General features: G+C 51.6%; 1 protein-coding gene across 1 annotated transcript in view; it reads left to right on the forward strand.

Moving 5' to 3' along the window:
• LOC140901198 (renin) overlaps window positions 1-22,268 on the forward strand; it is a 40,895-nt gene that overhangs the window by 13,939 nt on the left and 4,688 nt on the right. Inside the window, exons 5-13 of the mRNA XM_073319603.2 lie at window positions 934-1,053; window positions 2,039-2,334; window positions 12,248-12,390; window positions 15,458-15,614; window positions 16,998-17,121; window positions 17,908-18,026; window positions 19,261-19,457; window positions 21,070-21,192; window positions 21,936-22,080. Coding sequence (XP_073175704.2) covers window positions 934-1,053; window positions 2,039-2,334; window positions 12,248-12,390; window positions 15,458-15,614; window positions 16,998-17,121; window positions 17,908-18,026; window positions 19,261-19,457; window positions 21,070-21,192; window positions 21,936-22,080 — 1,424 coding nt within the window. The remainder of the gene's footprint in view (window positions 1-933; window positions 1,054-2,038; window positions 2,335-12,247; window positions 12,391-15,457; window positions 15,615-16,997; window positions 17,122-17,907; window positions 18,027-19,260; window positions 19,458-21,069; window positions 21,193-21,935; window positions 22,081-22,268) is intronic.

The raw sequence follows: 22,268 nt of genomic DNA on the forward strand, positions 1-22,268 counted from the left end.
GCCAGACAAGTACCTCAGCTTAAGAGAGACAGGCAGGATTCAAATTCGTGGCCTAGACATAAAAGGCGTCATGGGTAAAGGTCTCAAAAGTGTGTAAGTCCCATTTCCAAAAGCAGCTTCGGCCCCCACCAGCCTAAGCCTGGTATGTCCCAAGGGACTTCACCATCTCCTTTTCCTCCTCTCTCCCGGCCACCTCTCGTTTCAGCAGGGAGCCCTTTGTAGCTGCCTTTGGCATTACTCTGCTGCATCACTGACTCCCACCTGCAGGGACGGGGGTGTTTTTTGATGCGTCTTTGGCTGGGCTTGCTTGCTGAGCACATCTTTCATCTGACCATATTGATCCCCTTGTTCAAAGGCTCCGTACGCTGTTAGCCACTCCCTGTAGCCTTTATCACCGCTCCTGTAGCTGCTGGCAGGTGGATGAAAGGGAGGGGGGTGGCCGTCCTGCCACCTTCGTCCCTGTTTTGCTTTGTATCCAATCAAAACCCCTCTGTAAGGCGCCGATCCCACATGCATGTCCCGTGCATCGTGTGCTTCGCTTTGTGCAGGGGAACAGCCCTGTTAATTTTGGGGGGAGACAGATGGGGCGGGGATGGGGAGGGGGGATGAAGGGTGTCTGAATGCCTTGCATCTTGGACTCAACTCTATAGTCTACTCACAATTCCCTGCAAAAGGGGGAGCCATTTTCAATTTTACTCAGCTGAGCTTGCTATTTCCAGCAGAGTGACACTGCAGTGATTCCACTGCAGAGCACAAAGCCACCCCGGGTTTGTATCTGTGTCACCGAGAGCAGGCTATAGCCCAGAGACTCTCCCTTTAAAGAGCTCTGTTTAAAGAGCAGAACGTTCCTGGAGATTGGAAACCATCTGACCAATTGTTGTTGTTTTCTTCTTCCTTCCTCTGTGTTCTCTTCCCCTTTGTCTGATAATTCAGGTCTGGGCCAGCCCGGGATGAATCCCTTGAGCTCCATGCTCCTGCTTCTCTTCTTCTCCAATGCTCTGTTCGGGGAACCCACAGAAAGATATCTCCCCCTCTGGAGCCCTCGACACACAGGTAGTGCGTCTGCTCGTGGAGATCCTGCATTGAGAGCCACTCCCTTGGAATCAAAAGGGTTACGTCTCCCAAAGAGGTTGTGTGAGCTTAGTGCAGAGCCCCGGCACCTCGGGGCCTGCCGATGCAGAGCCCCGGCACCTCGGGGCTTGTCCAGTTATGAAAGTACAAAAATTGCTTGAGCCCGGGCACCACTTTCATTACAAATTAAGCACTGCTGGTTGTTAATTGATGCCTTGAGGCCAGGAACCCATTGTGCCAGGGGCTGTACAAACACAGAACAGAGAGACAGTCCCTGCCCCAAACAGCTTCCATGTTTTTAAAAATTAAAAATGTTTTTATTTGGTCAGGTGTAACTGTTCAGGCTGCCCTCAGTCTAAATGAATCTGATTTTCAGAGGTGCTAAGCACCCACAGCTCAAGTGAAAGGCACGGGGAGCTGCAGGTGCTCAGTCCCCTTCCCCGCCCCCCGAAAAACAAATCCCCGAGGGCTGCATTTTCGGAAGAGCTCAGGGCGAGATTTTCAAATGCTCAGGGCTCCCACAGTTGGGGCCTGGTTTTTCCGAAGTGCTCGGCATATTGGATGCAGAGCTCTTTTGACAATAGGATCCATATTCAAGTGCCTGTGAGCTCTTGGGGACAGAGACTGTAGGTCTGTACAGCACCGAACACATTGCTAAATTTCCAAAGCTTGGCGGCTGAATGTGGGGAGCAGGATGGAGAGGAGGCAAAGAGAGGGAGTTGGGGGAAATGTGGGGGTAAGATTACGGCAGGCCCTGGACGACGAGAGGCAGCCAGTGAATTCTTTACTATTAGTTGTTTGGATTGCAGTGGTGCATAGGAGCCCCAGTCATGCACCAGGACCTCATGTGCTGGGTGCAGTGCAGACGCAGAACAAAAAGACAGACCCTGCCCCAAAGCCTTTGCCACTGGTGTGTCTGACGCTGACCACTTTCCCTCATCAACTCTGTCTGCGCCTGTCTCTGTAGGTGACCATTTCAAACACCTGGCCAGCCCGGCCCACGGGGATCAGGCCATTCCTTGCTCAGAAAGCAAGCCCAGCCCTGGGAAGGCAGAACCGAAATCTGTGCTGCCCCTGCTGTGCAAGCCTCAGGAGGAGAGCCAGGTCCAGCTGGGGCAAGGGATCCATCTGGCCAGGAGCAGAGCCGTCTCTGTCCCCCAGGGCTCGCCGCTCATGGAGCAGGAGAAAGATCTCTCCGCCTACAACTGGAACACATTCGGCTTGAGATATGGCAAGAGGCAAGCGGCCATCGGGGAAGCCAAGGTGAAAATATTGTGACACCAAGGAGCAGCTGGAGCTGGGGGTGAGGGTGGGGGGATCAATTGCGGCAAGTGTAGCTTTATGATGGATTCTCCAGCATTCTCTGCTTTCTGTCCTAAGGGTGCAGGAGGAAGGCATGGGGTGGGTTGGAGGGGGATGGGGGGTGGGGCTGATATGCAGCACGGCCATAACTTTCCAGAGGGATTGGGAGAGTTTCTGTTTGGCGGGAGGGAGTCAATCTGAGATACCTCAGGCCTGATTTTCTGAGGGGGCCAAGCACTCACAGTTCCCATTGACTTCAGTTTGATTTGTGGGGTGCACCACATCTGCAAAAACCAGCCCCAAATCGTCATAAGTGTTGCTAGCCTCTGTTTGCCAGAAGCTGGGGATGGGTGACAGGGGATGGATCACTTGGTGATTCCCTGTTCTGTTCATTCCCTCTGAAGCCCATGGCATCGGCCACTGTCAGAAGACAGCATACTGGGCTAGATGGACCTTTGGTCTGACCCAGTCTGGCCGATCTTATGAGTTTGGGCACTTAAAAAATGGAGGATCTTCAAATCAGAGGGCACTGCTGAAAATGTTGGCCCCAGAGGCATATGTGACCGCAAGGCTGAAGTCAGAATCAAATTGGTATAGATGGTGCTGCATGGGTAGTTTCTGTAAAGGCTCAAGTGTAGGGACATCCTTGCCCAAGAGCCTGATCTGCTAAGACCCCCCAGGGCCTCTTTCTCTCTCAGTCCTCGCACAGGGCCTGATTCTGAGGAACAGCGACGCAGGAAGCTCGCCAGTCCTGTAGCATTCTGAGCATGGCGTTTTCAACAGTGGAAGGACCCCTGTGGGTCACCCAGATCTCACATTTGGACAGTGAAATCGAACCAGGTCCATACATACCAACGGGAGGGCCCACAGGGGGACTTGGTTTAGATGTTCCATTGTGGAGCCCGCTTCCAGCCCTGAATGTGCAGCATGCTTTTGCACACATTCTCCCTTTGATGCACACATGGTATTCAGGTGTCTGGTTGGTTGACTAGCCCCCATCATCCCCTGTATATGAACCAGTCCACACCTTCTGGGAGTCTCAAAATTTTTCATTGCGTGGCCCACATCTTAGAAGAGAAAGAGTGACTCCTGGTTGCGTCACATCCCATCCCATTTGCGATTCTACAGACCACTTCCTGCCCTGTTTGTAGAAACACAGGGATTGCCAGACTGAATCAGACCAGGGTCCATCTAGCTCAGTACGCTGTCTCTGATGCCTCAGAGGAAGGTATAAGAAACCTTGCCACAGGCTAATGTGGAATAATCTGCCCCACATATTAGGTCTCTAATAGTTGAGAGGAGATTGGCTTAAGCCCTTAGGCATGAGGTTTAATGTCCCTTCCAAAATTGTTAGCCTCAATTATAACTCTGGATATTCTTTTTAAATCTTGCTCATTTTTGGCCACACCCTGTGGCAATGAGTTCCGGAGTCCAACTGCGTGTTGTGTTCAAGTGTTTGTTTCCTTTAATCCCTTTAGAATTTGATTGACTGGCCCCTTGTTCTTGTGTAATGGAGCAGGAAGGATCAAAGCTCCCCATCTCCCTACTATTCATTATTGAATATACTTTTACCATGCCCCCCTCATTCACCTCCCTTTTAAGCAACACCCAATCTCATGGACCTCTTCTTCTCCCAGCTGCAGTTGTGTAATGTCCCTGTAGCAACCACAGCAATTGCTCATATAATGCAGTGCCCCTGGGTGTGACGTTGGCAGCAAACCTGGGCCTTCTGGATCTCAAAGCACATAATCAGAGCTTCATAAATAATAGTTACATGGAGCCTGCTCACGGTGCACTTGCCTAGCGTGGATCAGGTGCGCTCCAAACTCCCACTGAAGTCCACAAGGAATGCGGAACCAGGCTCCACATTTGCTGGGATGGGAGCTCTCAGCTCAAGAATCTCTGAACCCTCCAGTGTAGAGGGATGAAGGATTGAGATTCTTCTTCCCCCTTCATTGTTCCCTCATGTTGGCTCTGATTTCCAGGGGTGCTGAGCACACAAAACGGAGTCAGCTGAAGTCACTGAGAACTGCAATGGGCCCATCCTGGCTACCAAGCCTTTGGCATTTAAATACTCACGCGCTCTTGGATGAAACGTGTTGTGGCCCTTGGCATTAGTCAGTGTCCCAGCAATTCTCGCAGACCTATTATTGAACCTGATCCTTACTTGGGCTCTACTCACTGAGTGATGCCTGAGGATACTCTGAGTAAGGATTCTAGGGATAAGGTCCGCTGTAAATAAGTCCCCAGGTGGACACTTGATTGTACCGTTTGCTAAGCTTTTGGGAAGCAAGAAGGGGGAAAGGCTGTTTTAGAAGTCACCCCTTGTCATCCGAGTTTTTCTGTGGGTGCCTGTGATTCTCTGACATGGTTCAATAAAGGCAGCTCTATCTTCCTCCTCTGTGTGTTGTCAAATCCTCTGCCCTCAGGGCGCTGTCAGCAGCACGTTAGGCATTTTATAAAAAGTAGCGTCTTGATCAGTAAGAACTGCGATGCCCGGAGCAAAGGCGCAGCCAACTAAAATATCCTCCAGCCATCAGGGCTGTGCAACGTGCTTTGCAAACAGACGGGCAGGGCGGGGAGACTTGAGTACTCCTACAGCACCACGATGGCTGGATACATGTGTGATGAACCTGCTAAGCAGGAGACCACTCCTGTTGGAACCTTCCCCACTGTACAGCGGAGGAAGGACTCCGGCAGGAGGCACTTTTGGGAGGCCGTGGCCACGTGGCTAGCCCGGAGGTGCAGAGACGCCGCACACGGAGAGGAATTCCCAGGAGCTCTGTGCAGAGCCGCATGTGAAACAGGCTGCAGCTATCAGATGTTACAGCTGGGTGAAAATCTGTGCGGGACTTTACGGGGAGCAGTGATGACTGGGTAGGGAGCCCGTGCAGAGGGGCCCCAGTGAGAGAGACACCACTAAGTGATCCTGGCCTGGATGCCTGCTTGCATAGAGACTGGACTGGAGAGGGCACCCCAGGCACTAGCCCTGAGGAGCTTTGACTCTCCATTGGCCAGCCCCCGGGACTCAAACAGGAACCGCTAGAGCTCACTTTGGACTGTAACCGTTTAAGCCACTGGACCTAAGGCATCTGCAACCTTTCCCTCTCCTGCCAGCCCGAGCAAAGTGCCCTTTCCCTTAGCCATGTGTCTGCGTGGTTCTTGGGACCCCCCCGGGCTAGCACCTGAAAGCCCTGTCAGAGCTGTGACGTACCTGGCATGCTACTGCTGCCTTAGGGTTTGGTGTGCTCCAGCACCCAGCAGCTACCATTATCGCACAGGGACTGTAGCAGAATCGCGGTCCAAGGAAGAAGTGAGGGGTAATACTGAGCAAAGGCAAACTGGCTGAGAGTCAGGAAAATCGGCCAAGTGGTAAGGTCTGATTAAACTGCAGAAGAGTCTCCCCAGACACACACACCCCCCCGACTGCTTTGGGGCAGCGTAGGGCACCCTGAGCTTGGGGGTATTCCCAGGGAGTCGGTCAGCTGGCTTTGGGGCTCCTCCCTAGCAGCTGAGCCCCCAACAGAGGGGCTGCACCAGAACTCTGAACTGGCTGCAGCTGCTTTAAGGAAAACCTGCTCTGAGCTTCCCCTGCTGCAACCCTTCCAGTGTCCTCTGCTGCAGCCGAGCTCAGGGCGTGAAGGCAGAGCCCCCCCTTAGGGCCTGGAAAGCTACAGATGATCCTTGCTACGTTTAAATTTGAAACACGCAAAGGACAGATTCCCAGTCTGTCCTTTGCTCAGCCAGACCGGGGCAAAGCCCTCTTCCATCTGGGCCTGTCGCAGGGCCCCATTCCCTTCCCACTCACTGCATTTACACCTCTGCTACCATGGAGTTACTTTCGACTTACACTTCGGTAAAGGAGAGGAGAATCCAGCTCCTGCACTCGCCACTGTGGACTGTACTGCGTGGACAGTGAGTCAATGCCGGTTCCGGCCCTTTGACACTGTGCTGGTGGCAAAGACGGGCCACAGCAGTTCCGGGATGAATCCCCCGGCTCAGGAGCAGCCTAGAGCTGGTTCCCATGGCCCTGCGCTGCCCCACCTCACAGCATGTAGCGCAGGGGTGTCTGGGGACTGCAAGGGTGATGACCAGAGTGCTCTGTGCTCAGGGGATTTGGCCTTCCCCACCAGCAGCTGGAGGGCTCTGCTGTAAGTTAGAGCATCCCAGAATCCAGGAGGCATAAAGCTACATCTGTCCTGCTCCTCTTTGGTGAGACACAGCCCAGAATCTGGCCCTCCCAGCTTGTCTCTCCCCTCCCTTCATCTGAGCCCAGCCACTGGCTCGTTATGCTCATTAATTTGCTAATCAAGGCTCCTGGGTTCCTGTAGCCCTCACACAATGCCAGCCCTGAGCGGGTAATGAAAGCCCTGGATGGGCCTTTTCAGTTCTGCCTCCGGCCCCAGCTGCTAATCTCGCAGGCGAGGCTCTGGGCCACCGGACAAGGTGATTGAAAAATTCCTTGAGGGGCTGTGGTGAGTATGAGAGCAGCTGTCCCAGCTGGCCTGGGACCAGGTAAAGGACAGGGGAGGTTCTTGAACAGCTGGGACAGGATGGGGGAGATGTGACTCGTGTCCTTGAAAGCGCTCAGGGCCCCGGGAGCTACTCGGGCCTTGGAGGAGCGCTGCTGGCAGTCCACATGCACAAGTGATGGGCAGGTGCCAGGGGAGCCTTCCCAAGGGGGGCGCCTGAGTTAAATGCAATCCAGGGCAGAGTGGGGGAAGGGTGGGCTGTCACAGAGCTTCTGGAACTTTCCTACCAATTGGGGGCACCTGATCAGCTGATCTCTTCAATCATGCTGCTTTATTCCACTAGCAGGTTCTCTTTAGCCACTCCATCCCGATCCCACTGGAAGGCAGCTGTCTAGCGGTGAGAGCAAGGGATTGGAAGCCAGGACTCCAGGGTTCGATTCTTGCCGCTTTGTTGCTGTGTGTGACTCTGGGCAAGTCACTTTCTCGCTCTCTGCCTCAGTTTCCCCACCTGTAAAAGGCGATCATAGCACTCACCTCCCTTGCAGGATGAAGTTTAATTCATTCATGGTGTTGAGTTCCTCAGATGCAGGATGCTGTAGGGGGGCAAAGGGCTATTCCCACGATCCAGCTGTGGAGTATGGTCGCTCTTCCTCCAGCTACAATATACTCTGCATTTTGGCAGAACTTGCCCTCTGAGCCTCTCACATGGATTCCGAGGCCTGCTCTATGCTTGAAACTTAGGTCAACGTAGCTCCGGCGCTGGGGTGTGAAAACTCCACGCCCACAAGCACTGTGCTGGGTGGGTCTACAGAAGAATGCATCGAGAAGAGTCCCTATGGGCGCGCCACGCATCTCCAAGAGCCACAGTTCCTGTGCAGAGTGAGTAAGCCCTCCTTCTGTTGACCTAGCGACTCGTGCTCGGAGAGGGGGAGTTCCTACAGGGATGGGGAAACCTCTTCCGGGGCTGGAGTCTGCGTCTACACTACGGCCTCGTAGAAGCACGGCCACAGTGCCATGACGACGCTGCCATACCTCCAGTAGCGTTGACGTGGCCTCACGCATCACTGAATTGAGACCCATGTCCCTTCCCCTTTGGACGCCAGGTCAGGAGAGTATTATTCTTCCTCTACAGATGGGTGACGGAGATTAAAGGCCCCAATGCTCCCCACCCCCACTGCTTTTATGACAAGAGCCAAATCCCCCCAGATATGGCCAGAGGTTAAGGCACAAGTCCAGCCTCATAACGTGCTTCCCCCTCAGCCCCGCAGAAGCCCATCCAGAATGGGATCCAGGCCCCAGATGGGGCCAGGTGCTCCTGGCAATGTGGCCCCCCCATGACTCGCTCAGGGCCTAAAGCAGAGCTGGAATATGTCCCCAGGCCCCTTGCTCCCAGTCTTGTGTCCTGACCATGAGACCCTCTTCCCTTCCAGGAGCCATCAATTTAAGTGGAACCCTTCATTGTGAAAGCCTCTCCTCTAGGAAACTCAGCTCTGCTATGTAAACAAAGCCCGCGGGATGCCCTGGAAGGGGATTTATATCTGCCGGCTCCTGGCCCAGCTATTTCTCATGTTCCTGCTGCCCCCGTACACAGCTCAGAAACGCAAGCAGGAGGCTGGTGGTTTGTGACCCTTTCCTCTGAGCAGCCAGCTCAGAGGGCACCAGGTTCCTTAGTGTGACGCATCCCGGAGCCCCTGGTCCCAGAGGGACGGAGTCTCCGAGTCCCTCTATGGGAAATGACGACAGGCAGGACTGGCTCATGGGACAGAGGTAGCTCAGCCATGACCCCGCTGGGCCATGCAAAGCAAAGGCGCAAAGATGAGAATGAACAGTTGCCTTCCCCGAGCATGCGGGGACATGGAGCGGAACCAGCATTACAAGGGAAAGTCCCCAGGGGCCAGTTTCACTGGGGGGGCGGATTTAGCTGTGGGGCCAGAAACAAGCTGCCAAGTCAGAACAAACTGCATCCAGGGAGCATCTAAACACGCTGGCTCTGACTGTGTGCTTGAGGGCCGGAGGCACAGATCTGAGGCTGAGCGGCCTGTGCACCAGTTGTCTGTCTGCCAGATTCTGGGCTGCAGCCCCAGCAGACCCCAGCCGCTCTCATTTACAGCAACACATCCCAGTAGCGCCCCGGATCCCTGTAGGCCCACCCTGTATGTCTCACCCCAACACAACCCCCTGCACTGGGGCTGGTGAGGGGGGCAGGCAGAAGAGGGCTGCTCACAATGAGCCTATGCTGTGCTGGTACCCTGGGGGAATTTGCATTAATGGTGGCAGATTGAGGCGGGGGCCAGGCACAGAATCTGCTCTAACTGCTCTTTTCAGTATTCGTTTCCGCAGCTGACATAGGGCCCAGCATATCATCTCTGCTCTATGCTTAGCCTGAACCAAACTCCCAGCTCTAGGCCCCAGATCTGTGTTCAGAGCTTCCCCTTGTCTCTGTTCACTGGTTGGGTCTGAAGGCCTAATCCAAAGCCCTGACCCCAGGGAGGTGTGGATCTGAATCCAGATTTCGAGCCCTGATATTTGGACGAATTTGATTTTTGGGTCCGGATTACAAACCCTGACGTTTGGCGAGTTTTCATCTTGGAATTAGGATCAGCCTGTTACGGAGATAGGAAGTTTGGACCCTGTCCCAGAGATGACAGGTTTCAGAGTAGCAGCTGTGTTAGTCTGTAGCTCACGAAAGCTTATGCTCAAATAAATGTTAGTCTCTAAGGTGCCACAAGTCCTCCTTTTCTCTTTGTCCCAGAGATGTTTCACACCACTAAGCGTGGTCTCCAGTGTTAAGGGTGGATGGGGGATCTGGAGTCCTCTTCTCAGATGTTCTTCAAGTCTTTCCCTTCCTCGGGCGCTGCTGGCAGAGTGCAACAGCTGCATTCCAAACCAACATGCTGTTTGAACTAGGAATGCATTGGTTTGTTTGTTTAGCTAGTTATTTCATGGCATGGGCCGTTATGTAACCAGGTTCCTTGAGAAAACATTTTTATTGCCTTCCAAGTAATTTCCCACTGCGGTCCCTGAGCCATTGAGATCGTTCCCCTGGCTGAATGCTCCGAGGGCCTTATCCAGGGCCTCTCGAAGTCAATACAAAGATTCCTATTGACTTCAGCTTGCGCTGGACCATTGGCTCGTTTGCTGATGTGTGAGACTGAGTTTTCTACACACAATGGGGGAAATGCCCCATGAGAATAAATCAGCCTAGCTTCAATTATGCCAGTTTAAACGAGTTGACCAGCACTGTACCTTCTGCAAAGAATGCTAATAATGCCTAAACAGATTCCATCTGGCGAAGCTTGCGCTATGAGTTATGGATGGAGTTATTCATTTTAAAACGTGGCCTGTGTGTTTTGCTGGTAGCGTGATCAGACGTCCCAATATTAGGGGCGTTGTCTTATATATGCAACTATACCCTCCCATCCCCGAAAAAGAAAAGTGTCCCCATTTTTCACACTTGCATTCTGGTGACCCTATTAGCTGGTTGCATGCAACTGTCTCATAGATGTAACTTTAAAAAGAAGCTGGTCTGGGTTTTGTTAATATTGGATAGGTTAACCCCCGGCCCCCAGCCCTTTTCACAAGACCATGGAGAACTCAATTCATCCTTGAACCTCACCCGATCATTTACACCAGTGCAAAGTGGCGACGTAACACAACCATTCTGATTTGGTGGCATTCAGCATTAACTTGGCATTGGTGCAAATGACAGTGCAAGGTGGTGATGGATCGAGTTGTGAGGCCCAGCTTCTTGGCTGGCATATGTGAAGCCGTGGAACTATCCCGATTTGCATCAGCTGCTCCCAGATCTCCACTGTGTTATTTTTTCATCTTTTGATTACACCTGGGCAAAGTGTTCTGTTCTGGGAGCAGCTGTGCACAGGGGTAAATGACTCCACAATGAACAAGGCAGCGGGGAATCGGGTCCACGTGTCGGCTAGCATGTGACAGTGACCACTGCTTCCAGCGGGGTCCCAGATTTTGATCATTTGAAAGGATGCTTTGCTTTGATGCCTTGCCTGATAGCTAAAGGGAGTGCTCTGCTGCTCATTGGGAGACCAGGGTTTCAGCCTGATTCCCTGGGCTTGGCAGGAATCGCACCAAAGCCACAACATTTCATTTGAACCAGCGCTTCCCACCCTGCGTTATTTACTGGATTGCCACACACAGCCAGAGCTCTTACGTAGTCTGACCTGTGTGCCAGCCCCTCAGTGCCCTTTAACCTGTGGGGAGGGGAGTGAAACAGCTGGGTTTGGGAAAATCCCTGCTCATCAGGGCTGCGTCCAAGGCAGCCTGTGGGAAAATAAATACAGAGTCAATTAAAGAAACCCAACCCCTTTGCTGACCCTTTAAGGCCCATCTTAAGTCTCCTGTGCTCCACTCAAGAACAGGCCTGTGGCTGTGTGTCACTGGGCAATGGCACCTGCCAGAAGGTAGGGGACTCAATTTCTCTCATCCAAAATAGAGTTGGCCTCCATGTTTACTTGACTGCTTGAAGCCAGGCACCCGAGTTTTTCAGAGCTGCAGAGCGCCCACAGCTCTCATTCATTTCAGCGTTAAGTCAGGCCACTCACACTGGTGCCTCAGTATGAAGTTAGGAGATGCAACCACAGTATTAGCCTTTCCCTACATGACTTGTGCAGGACAACCGGACAGGTCAGATCCTTGAGTAGTGTAATTGGGCACTTCTGCATTGACGTCAGTGGGGCTGTGCTGATTTACATCAGCTGAAGATCCTGCCTCAGGGCTTCAGTGGAGATAGCATGAGCTAGTGGTCAAAACAGAGGGGACTGGGACCAAGTTCCCTGGGTTCTATTCCCAGCTGTGCAACTTTTGGGCAAATCACTCCGGCTGTCCAGGCCTTGGGGAGGATAAAATTCACCCACTTTTGCAAAGTCTATCAAGTTCTGAGAATGAACGGCATTATTATGGGCTCAGCTGGGGCCAATTCACCCTCATTCTATGGATTTCCATAGAGCTAGCCTGATTTACGCCAGCTGACGGTCTGGCCCATGTGGTGTAAATGCCAAGTGTTATTAAATACTTTGAGATGACTCTGGAAATGCTAATAAATTAAAAGAGCACAGGTTAGCTACATGGAGAAATTTTATTTTTTAAATCCTTTTATTAAATGCTTTTGCCGTAGTATACCTGAAGAGATTTGATCTGCATTATTGGGATGTACACCGCATTCTGTGTGTGTGTGTGTGTCACCCAAACTGCCCTTTGCCAGGAAGTGAGGTCAAGCTCAGCTCCAAAATCTGTGTACCTATGGAGCGTCCCCATTTGCAGGATTTCTTATCCCCCAGTCTTCCTCCAATCCGCATTGAGCACAAACTTAAACAGATGCAGAAGGTTTGGCTATAAAAACACAATGAGTTTTTCCTCTCCTTTGATGCAAGCAGGAATCTGCTGTCCTAGAGAAAGGTTATAGCAGTGGAGAGAGAGAGGGGTCCATGCAAACGGAGCAAATTAGAAGAATGCAGCGCTTTCTGATCTTTGCGTTGGCTACCTGGGCTACCTGCTCTTCAATTGATGCTTTCCAAAGGTAACGTTCTGTATGTTACTAAAGGCCTAAGGGATGGAGTGTGTGTGTGTGTGTGTTAATCTCTCTTGCATGTTTCTTTTCACTTTGGCTGTAACTGATGACAGAGGCCCAGATCTTCAGCTGGTGTAAATCAATGCAGCTCTGTTGACTTCCATGGAACGATGCTGATTTACACCAGCTGAGGATCTGGCCCTCACTTTTTAAAAGTTCACTCAACGGGTCTGGGCTTGCTTCGCTCTCGGTCCCTTGGGGAGGTTGCATTGGTCAGCAGTGTCTCTATTTTTAAAAATGAAGAGGGGAAGACGAAGGGTTTTAATTTAAGTCTTAGATTAGCTGTGGAACGGGTGAAGCAGAGGCTGTGCTGTCCTCAGCCAGCTGAGCTGGGTTTATTTCTGCTTTGTGTCGCCAGAGCAGCCCGAGCATTTACAACTATTTTGGCCCGTTTGCCTACTTAGAGACCCCACCAGCGATTGCCAACCTCTGCCATGTCACTCAGAGAAGGACAGGTAGCGCACAGCAAGGGCTTCCTCTGTTTCTAAATGCATTTCTCCAGGCAGATTCAGATCTCATTTACACTGGTATAAATTCAGAGTAATGCCACTGAGACTAACGGAGTGACTCCAGATTTCCCCAGTGCAAATGAGATGAGGATCCGTCCCACGCAATTTAAGTTAGGCCTTTGAAGGGGATGTGGGAGAAGTTCCTACCCCTGGGTGATGGCTGCAGGGCCAGGACAGAGCATTCTCCACTCCTGGTATCAGTTAATGTAGAGAGTCTCTGGGGCAGAAACTTCACTGGAATGGCAAGTTGGAGGCTTTGTTGCCCCTTAGGAGACGTCTCTTACTGACAAAATAAGAACCTGAGTCAGGTCTCTGAGAACCAAGTAATTTTTTTTGCCTTGTAAACGCTTATTGGGACCTTGCCTCAGGGCCCAACAATGAGGTGAGGGGGGTTATTAGTGAATTGGTCACCCAAGGGTTGGTCCTAGACTGGAACACTGGACCCCATTGCTTCTGAGCTTTGGGAAAGGCGGGACCTGAATTTGGCTGCTTGGGTCCTCCTCTCGTAGAGCAGGTGATATTTTTCGGTTGAATTCTTTTTTTGGCAAAAAATGCAAACTTGGAGTCATGGAAACGCTTCCCACATTTGTGTTGGTTTTTGCCAAATTGTTTATGTTGGGCAGGGGGGAAACTCTGCAAATTCTGAAACAATTGAAAGGTTTTGATTATTTTTTGTTTGAAACCACTTTTCATTTCCAAATTTCTTTCCCTTTTATTTTATAAAATGCTCAAAATCTAAACAAAACATTTTGTTCAACCCGAAACAATATTTCATTCGACTTTTCAACTGGCTAAAATAAAGCTTGAAAATGTTCATTTGTGGGTGGATCTAAAAGGATTTTTGTATTTGATTTTTCAGAATTGCCACTAAAAAAAATCTGTTCTTATCTCAATTCAACACACATTAGAATGTGGGAAGAGGGGCACGGAAATTAAGGGTAACATTTTTCTAAAGCACCAAAGTGACTTAGGAGCTGACATCTCATTTTGAAAAGTGACTTGGGCATTTTTAGGACGCTATGTCTCATTGAAAGTCCGTGAAAATTTTACTCCAGATTGCGGACAGGTAACATTAAGAATGACCGGAGACAGAAAGACAGACAGATGAACATGGAGAAAGAGAGACCCACAGAGAGAGGAAAGGAAAGGCAAAGAGAAGTGGTGTAGATCAGGATGGAAACAAAGAGAGGGAGAATAAACTTTGCTGGAGGAGAACGTGGAAGAATGAGAAATGTTCACAGCAAAAAGAGAAGGCGGAGGGAAGACAGTAAGTGCAGACGCTCAAAGATAATTAGCCAGGTGCTGTATGAGGAGGTTTCCTCTCCAGAATCAGGGCCGTTCTAGAGGAATCCGAAATGCTCTTGACTTGGTGGACTGTTGGTTCGGTCTGATCTGACAAACCCTCTGTACAAAAGAGAAGCTTGTGATTAGCACATGGATGGGGTTTCAGGGGTGAGAGAGACAGGGGACCCAGCAACCAAGGAGCATTGGGAGGGAAAAGAAAAGTGACTTTATAAAGCTATTCGTGGCAACTGATACCCTGTATTGTGATCCTGTCCCATCCCATAGGGGTGCAGCCCACCAGCTGCTGGGACTCCGTAAGGAGCGGCCTCCCCTTGGAGTCACTGCTACACCAATGCTCTGATACAGCTCTCAGGGGTGCAGCATGAGACTGAAGTCCAACAACCCGAGTGACCGCATGAGGGTATGAAAGGTCCAGTGGCATATTCTGCAACTGCAGAGGGGAGGAACCACCGTGCCCTGGCCAAATTCCACCTCCTTAAACTCCCTCTGCAGTGTCCATAGAATATAATAGTCTCCTGCATCCTTGGCCCCGTGAGCATGGGATCTGGCCTCATGCAGTCGTTTTGCTCTACTCAGCTGTGACTGGCCTTAGGCGTGAGCAGCAACCGGTCATCTGGGGATACGTTTCCATAGCTCTGTGCTGATTGTGCCGGCCACCGAGCTGCTTCATCTTCCACTGGGATAAGAGGGGCAGTTTGGGGCAGCCTGTGAGCTCCAGACTCCAGTCAGGCTGGCAGATCTGCCATTCTGAGCCAGGTGTCTGCTGCCACCTAGAGTAACTGAGTTGCATTCGCCAGGCCAGCTGCCGTGGCTTAGCCTAGAGGAACGCCGGGTCTCTCGCCCAGCGTGGCTTTCTACAGGCCCGATTCTGTTCTCAGACCAGTTCTGCAGTGGAGTTGCTTGGCTGACTTCAGTGGAGTCACTCCTGATTTACACCAGCATCAGAGCAGAATCGGGCCCAGATTAAAGAACAGGAACATGGGGATTTTCAAGTGTTTGTGCGTAACGGGTCAGCTCCTCAACTGCTGTCGGCGTAGCCTCCTTTGACTTATATGACCCCAGCTGGGGTCTGGCCCCGTCTTCTCTGAGATGCAGAGGAAATCTGACAAGCTATCCGGCATCTTATCTTGCTGCTCACTCCAGGCACCTTGCAACCGTCACCCTAAGCCCCTGGCATTTTTCCTTCTTCCCCCAATGTATAGGATCCCACTAAAGAAAATGCCCTCAATCCGTCAGAGCTTGCAGGAAATGGGTGTGAAAGTGTCGGATGTCTTCCCTGCCCTGAAGCAGAATAAGTACGCCGGTGTCGCAGGCCCTCGGAACGGGACGGCCCCCACCATCCTCACCAACTACCTGGACGTGAGTTCCCCTATTGCTTCAGGACCCATCCCCAGGTCTCCTTCCGGGCCTACGGGCTTGTCAACACAAGAGTTGTACTGCTTTATCTGTCCTGCTGTCGTTAAAACGGTACAATCCCCATAGCGTGGACGTAGCACTCTCTACTGACAAAGCTATTGCCACGCAGGAAGCCGATAACTTCTGGCCAAGCTATAGTATGTCTTTTAGAATGACATCTGGACTTGATTAAAAGACTTCAAGTGACGGAGAATCTGCCATGTTCCAAAGGTTCGTTACCATTTACACGGAAGCACTGAGGGAAACAGACAGGACCGTGAAATACAGAGACCTCTTCGGGGCAGGAACGATCTTGTGTCACCCTGACACCACTTAAATAAGACTGTGCTGTCGGGAGGCAGCATGGTCTAGTGTTTAGAGCCGGAGTCGGGGCTCATTGTTTCTGCTTCTGACTCGCTGGGTGATGTTGGGCAGGTCTCTTCACCTCTACAGGTACCTCTGAGCCCGGGTCCACAGACTGGGGCTCGCAGGGCTCCCGCTACAGTGCTAAAACCAGCAGTGTAGGCAGCATTCTTAAATTGTGTGTCGGGCCCACCCCCTTCCCTAGGCTTCGGGACTGAGCTGCAAAGTTGACACAGCTCCTTTTAGCAGGGTAGCGCAACCCCTGCGAGCCCGAGTCTGTCGGCCTGGGCTCAGAGGCTTGCTGCCATGGGCTGTGTAAACATACCCAGTGCATCTCCATTTACACGCATGTAATACCACCCTGTCTTAGGTGCTTAGACCGTCCCCGTTGCCAATGTATCTGAGTGCTTCACAACACTGAATGAGTTTATCCTCACCCCCCTGTCCCTCCGAGTGGCAGTGGAGTAGTATTTTACGGGGGTGGAGGGGGAGCTGTTCAGAGACACGGGGGCCTAGCCCTGTTTCAGTCTCGGTGATGCCCGGCCTAAGCGATTTAGATGGCTAAAGTCCCATTTTCAAAAGGGACTCAGGCTGTTTGCAAGTCAATGGGACATGGGCTCTGAAGTGCCTACATCGGTTTTGGAAATTGCTCAGGCCTGGCAATGCTCAGCCTAAATCCCTTTAATAATCTGGGCCTAAGTGCCTTGCCCAAGGTCCCCCAGCATGTCTGTGGTGGAGAAGGAGCAGGTCTCCCATTGCCCAAATGGGGATGATGATACCTCACGACCAGGCTTGCAGGGAGTGACTTAAGTATTAAAGCTTGCTAATGGCTTTGAGGCCCTCTGATGGGGCTCTTGTTACGCTTAGGGTGCATCGATGGGAATGCAGGTAATTTTTCCTAAGGATAATGCTCTCTCCAGCACAAATCAGGATTGCCAGGGCTCACATTCAGTTCTAATGCTCCTCCTGTCGTGTATTCTCCAGACCCAGTACTTTGGCGAGATCAGCATTGGCACACCAGCGCAGACCTTCAAAGTGGTCTTTGACACGGGCTCGGCCAACCTTTGGGTGCCTTCCTGCAGATGCTCTCCACTCTACAGCGCCTGCGGTGAGCCCTGGAGCGTCTCATGCCCACTGTCAGGGGCCAGATTCTGGGCTTGTGCAAATCAGGACTGACTCCATTTGAGTCAATGGATTGAGAGCAGAATTAGACCCCACTTCTTGTGGCTCCTGCAATCAGCCTGTATCATTTTCAGTAGGAAGATTGCATAGGACCCGGAGTAGGGAGTATGGAAGAAGCCTATGGTGTAACAAAAGTGCACACTCACACCTCAACGTGCATGTGAAATGATAGGGAAATACTACTTCCAGGTGGGACTGTATGTGTCACGATGCAGAGAAGGGTTCTGGACTCGGCCACTTGGTGGGAGCATATACGTGGTCATAGCAGGAGAGAGCATGGTTGATGGGAGGAAAGGACTTGAATGACATCTCAGAACAGATCTCAGGGAGTTGGGAATGTGGGAAAACTGCTGGAAACCACAAGCACCTGTGGAGGCAGTCTGAGCTTGTGATGAAGGGAAACGGAGATCTGGGCATCTATTCCCCACTCTGACACTGACCCCCTGTGTGACCTTGGGGAAGTCCCTTCATCCCTCTGAGCCTGATCCAAAGCCCAATGAAGTCAGTTGAAAGACTCCCATTGACTTGGATGGGCTTTGGCTCAGGTTCTTGCTGTAAAAAGGGGATAATTCTCCCCTGCATTGCAGGGAATGGAGGAATTAATTAACCTTCGTGAGGCACTCACATACTATAGCGATGGAAGCAGATAGCACCAGCCTGTCATGCTGATTGGCTTTAACTCCCGCCACCCTCCTTTCTAATGTATCCCCAGTGTCTCACAACCGCTACGACTCTTCCAAATCACGCACGTACCTGGAGAACGGAACGGGCTTTGCTATCCAGTATGGATCAGGAAGCGTGAAAGGCTTCCTCAGCCAGGACGTCGTCATGGTAAGTGCTGGCAAAGCCATGCTAAGGATAAACTCCAAAGCCCATTGAAGTCAATGGAAAGACACCCACTGACTCCACTAAGCTTTGTATCAGGCCATAACCCCCCTCCCCTCCCCCCCCGGTATAGGTCAAATCTTCCACTCAGTGGAGCACCATTGACTTCAATGTAGACATACCCATTGCACCAGCTGGGGATCTGGCCCATTGACTCAGTGGATTTCTGTCACACCTTTCATCTGCAAAGATCCCAAAGCACTTTACAGACTGACAGGATTGCTTCCCCCATCAGTCAAGCCAGCTGTGTGTCCTGGAACATGGACACGCCAGACAACCACGTTCCAAAGCTGGGTAGAGCAAAGTAGACTACAGCACTTTGAGTGCACGGCAGCAGCGTCCACACGGACAGTTAGTGTGCGGCAGGCTACAGAGGGGTCGATTTACACCCCATCTTGCCTCAAGCTAAGTGTTCATGTGGACAAACCCTTCCTTTTCCCTGTAAATGAAAGCAGAGATTCTCCCATAATCACTGGATTCCTGGAGTTTCGTGCTTTAAGAACCATGCCAAGAATGGGAAGGGTCCTGAAAAAATCAAGAGAGCTGGCAACACTGGAATGTCCAAAGCGAAGAGTGTAGCGGGTTTTGTTTAAACTCATGTCACCACAGGCATTGTTAGTTACACAGGGCTAGGAGCCTGTCCAGCTTTCCCCCAAAATACAGGAGAAGCCAGGGTTTTTATGGCTCCACCTGCAGTGATCTGGAGCCTGCTTGAGCACCACCAACTCCCATCAGAGGTCAGTGGGAGTTGTGGGGCTCAGCATGAAAATCAGGCTTTTGAGAGGGATGATCTCCATTCGCTTGCAGTCCCTTGAGCAGCAGGAGTGTTTGGGGTGGATGGGGGGCAGGGCAGCTTCTGCAGTGGTTCATAGTGGCTGTGGACAGGTGTGCACAGATTAGAGCAGCCCCTGTGGCAGCTCTAACCCGCACTGCAGACTGCAGCAGCCCCTGAAAACCCCAGGATCAGGGAGCTTCGCTGCTTATCCCTTGGTCCCTGAGCTGGGCTCTGCACCGGTGCATGGATGAATCAGGATCCTATGTGCTACCAGCCCTCTTGAGTGTTTAAATGAGCAACATGCAGAATACCCGAGTGCACGATATTTGTGCACCAAAGAAAAGAGCACTAGACCCCCTTGTACGCTCCACTGATCTGCACTGTCTCATACTCTCCTCTCCCCAGGTGGCTGATATCCCCATCATCCAAGTTTTTGCTGAAGCCACGGCGCTGCCTGCCTTCCCCTTCATCTTTGCCAGGTTTGATGGGGTGCTGGGCATGGGGTACCCCAGCCAGGCAATCGATGGCATCACCCCAGTGTTTGACCGGATCCTCTCCCAGCAGGTCCTGAAGGAGGATGTGTTCTCCGTCTACTACAGTAGGTGGGTGTTGCTAGGAGCAAGCAGCCCGTACCACAGAGGAACTGGGAGCGCTGCATGAGTCTATTAGTCTTGTATAGTGTGGTGGGGGTCCCCGGGGTTCACTGCTGCAAGAGCAATGAGTATAAAAGTTGTCTGGGTTCAGAATTATGGCCTTGTTTAGCATGGCCTTCACTGTCCAAGAAACAGAAGAGGTGGAAGGTTGGCAGGGTTCGGGTGCAGCCTTGGAACTGAAGAAGAGGGGAGCTTTGGGCCAGGATGGAAGGGCACGGGGCAGAGCTCAGGTGCCCAGGACTGGAATAGTAGGAAGAGGGGCTGTGGACCAAGATTGAGAGGCAGGGCACAGTTGTGTTGGGGACCCATTACTGGAATAACCAGGGTGTTGCAGGTCAGAGTGAAAGGCAGACCTGGTCAAAAATTGTCATTCAAAACATGTTTTGGTGGAAAATGACTTTTTTGTGAAAAAAATAATTTTTCTGTAAGAAATACCCATTTGGGACCCCCCAAAAATGTTCAGGTTCTTGTGAAAAACTGGAAAACCCCCAAACAGAAATGGTTTGGGTTTTCCGCAAGTGAAAATGGGCGGAGGAGAAGTCGGTTTTTCAATGAAACTCCGAAAACTTTTGAGGAAAAATATTGATGGAAATAAAAATGTCTCCATTTCCAGCAACAATGCGTGTGGCATCGACCCCGCTTCCCAGCCAGCTTTAGGGAAAGGCTTTTGGAAGCGTGCCTTGGGGGAAGCCATCTGCACAGTGCCCAGCCCACACTGGTGCTGTCACTTCCTGGCTTTTATGAGCAGTAAAACTAAATTCAAGAGACAAAAAATAATGAGAAACAAATCCAGAAATCAGAATGTGAAGCGAAACCTGTGGATCTCCTGCTCCCTAATAAAGGTGCGACTGTCAGTGATGGACAGAGCCTAATGACTCCTTTCCCAAAGTCCTTGGTCTGCAGTCCTAGGCCAGATCCTCAGCTGGTGTAAATGAGTGTAGCTCAAGGCCAGCTTGCACCAGCTACGGATCTGGCCAGCTGGTATGCAGAGCTCCTGAAGGCAAAATCTCCCTAGGATCCTTGTTTTATTAGATTTCTCTTTCTTTGCAGAGCTTCGAAGTAAGAAGATGATCAAACACAAACCCTCTCAAGGCATCACCACACTAACAATCACCCTTGCACCCCGGTTCTGGGCGGTAAACTCTGCTAGCTCTGCCAGAAACATACCAAAAAATGACTCCCTTTAGCAGCCCAGTACTGGTTAGTATGAGCTCCCTCTGCACTTATTGGGCCACTGACACAAGGTCAATTACACTTGCTGGAACACTCTTCAGCCTCTAAAGCACAGCCTTGCACAAGCAGCCTGGTGGCAGCTTTGCTAGGTGTGAACTTGAGATTCCCAAGAAGCCTCTAAACAGAGCTTTCTGCATGCTGGAGCCACCTCCCAGATGCTAGTCACCATGCCCGCTAACTCCCCTCACTCGATTCATCTAGCACATATGAAATCTGCAAGGCATCATGTCTTGGTCCTTATGGGGTTTCCCCATCCCCTGCCTTTCTGGAGTGGAGACCTAGAGAAGGGACAAGATAGGAAGTTACTCTGTTGTGTTTTATGTCCTAGGAACTCTCTTCTGAAACCCGGAGGGGAAATTATCCTTGGAGGAAGTGATCCAGCCTACTACACCGGGGATTTCCACTACCTGAATGTCAACAAGAACGGCTACTGGCAGATCAGCATGAAGGGGTCAGTAGCAGGGAGCACACCTAGGCCTTACATAGCTCCCTCCCTCCTAGGTGGGGAGGCACGATAGAGTTATCAAGGCTGGAATCAGGCTGGATCACTGGGGTTAACCCCTCTAATGCCTGCAAAAAGTGCTGGGGGACAAGTAACATTGGATCCCAAAGGTTAACAAGAATAGTGCTGAGTCCGTGTGTAGCCCTCCTTGTGTTCAACATGAGAGGATTACCCCACGGTCCAGTCCTGAGAGGTCGGTAAGCCCAGTTCACAGGCAGGGAGACTGAGACACTGGGTGTGACTTGTCCAAGGAGACACAGAGTCATTGGCAACGCAGGGCCAACGCAGGGCAACGCAGGGCCATTCAGCACGCACGTGCACACAAGCTGCCCCGTGCCCTGGGGTTCCTGACCCTGAACTGTGTGTGTTACAGGGTTGGGGCTGGGAGGAATGTGTAGGAGCTAGCAGACTGATGGGGTCAGGGCCCAAGAAGAGCGCTTGGGTCTGTTGGAAGGGTCAGAGCAGATGTACGTCAGCACCTAGCAGAAGGATGTGAAGGGAGGTGGAAGGAAATGGACTGGGAGGGAAAGAGTTGGTGCTGATTGGAGGGGCAAGCAGAGAGAGCGAGGTACCTAGATGAATGTAATTTCTAAGGCTCCAGTTGACCTTGGTATTAAAGGGCAGAGGTGACCGGAGTGCTGTCGGGAGGGAGACGTTAGGGGAAAGTCAGAGCTCTTTCCTTCACTCCCTAGGGTGTCTGTCGGTGCTGAAACGTTGTTCTGCAAAGAAGGTTGTTCGGTGGCCATTGACACGGGGGCTTCTTACATCACCGGCCCAGCAGGCTCCATAGCTGTGCTGATGAAAGCCATCCAGGCAACGGAGCTGGCAGAAGGAGGGGTGAGCAAACCCACCCTTCGCTCCTGTCCATCTGCTCGCTGGTTGGCATGTGACCAAGCAGCCAGCTTCATTAGGTCCCGACCTGGGAACTAGGGCAGGTGCTAGGGATGATGGGGATGAGGTTACAATTGATTCCCAGGGGGGAGTGCTCAGCCTGCACTCCCTTGGCTGTGACAGGGCCCCTGTTC

Source organism: Lepidochelys kempii, chromosome 21 (assembly GCF_965140285.1).
Source record: "Lepidochelys kempii isolate rLepKem1 chromosome 21, rLepKem1.hap1, whole genome shotgun sequence".
Lineage (NCBI taxonomy): Eukaryota > Metazoa > Chordata > Testudines > Cheloniidae > Lepidochelys > Lepidochelys kempii.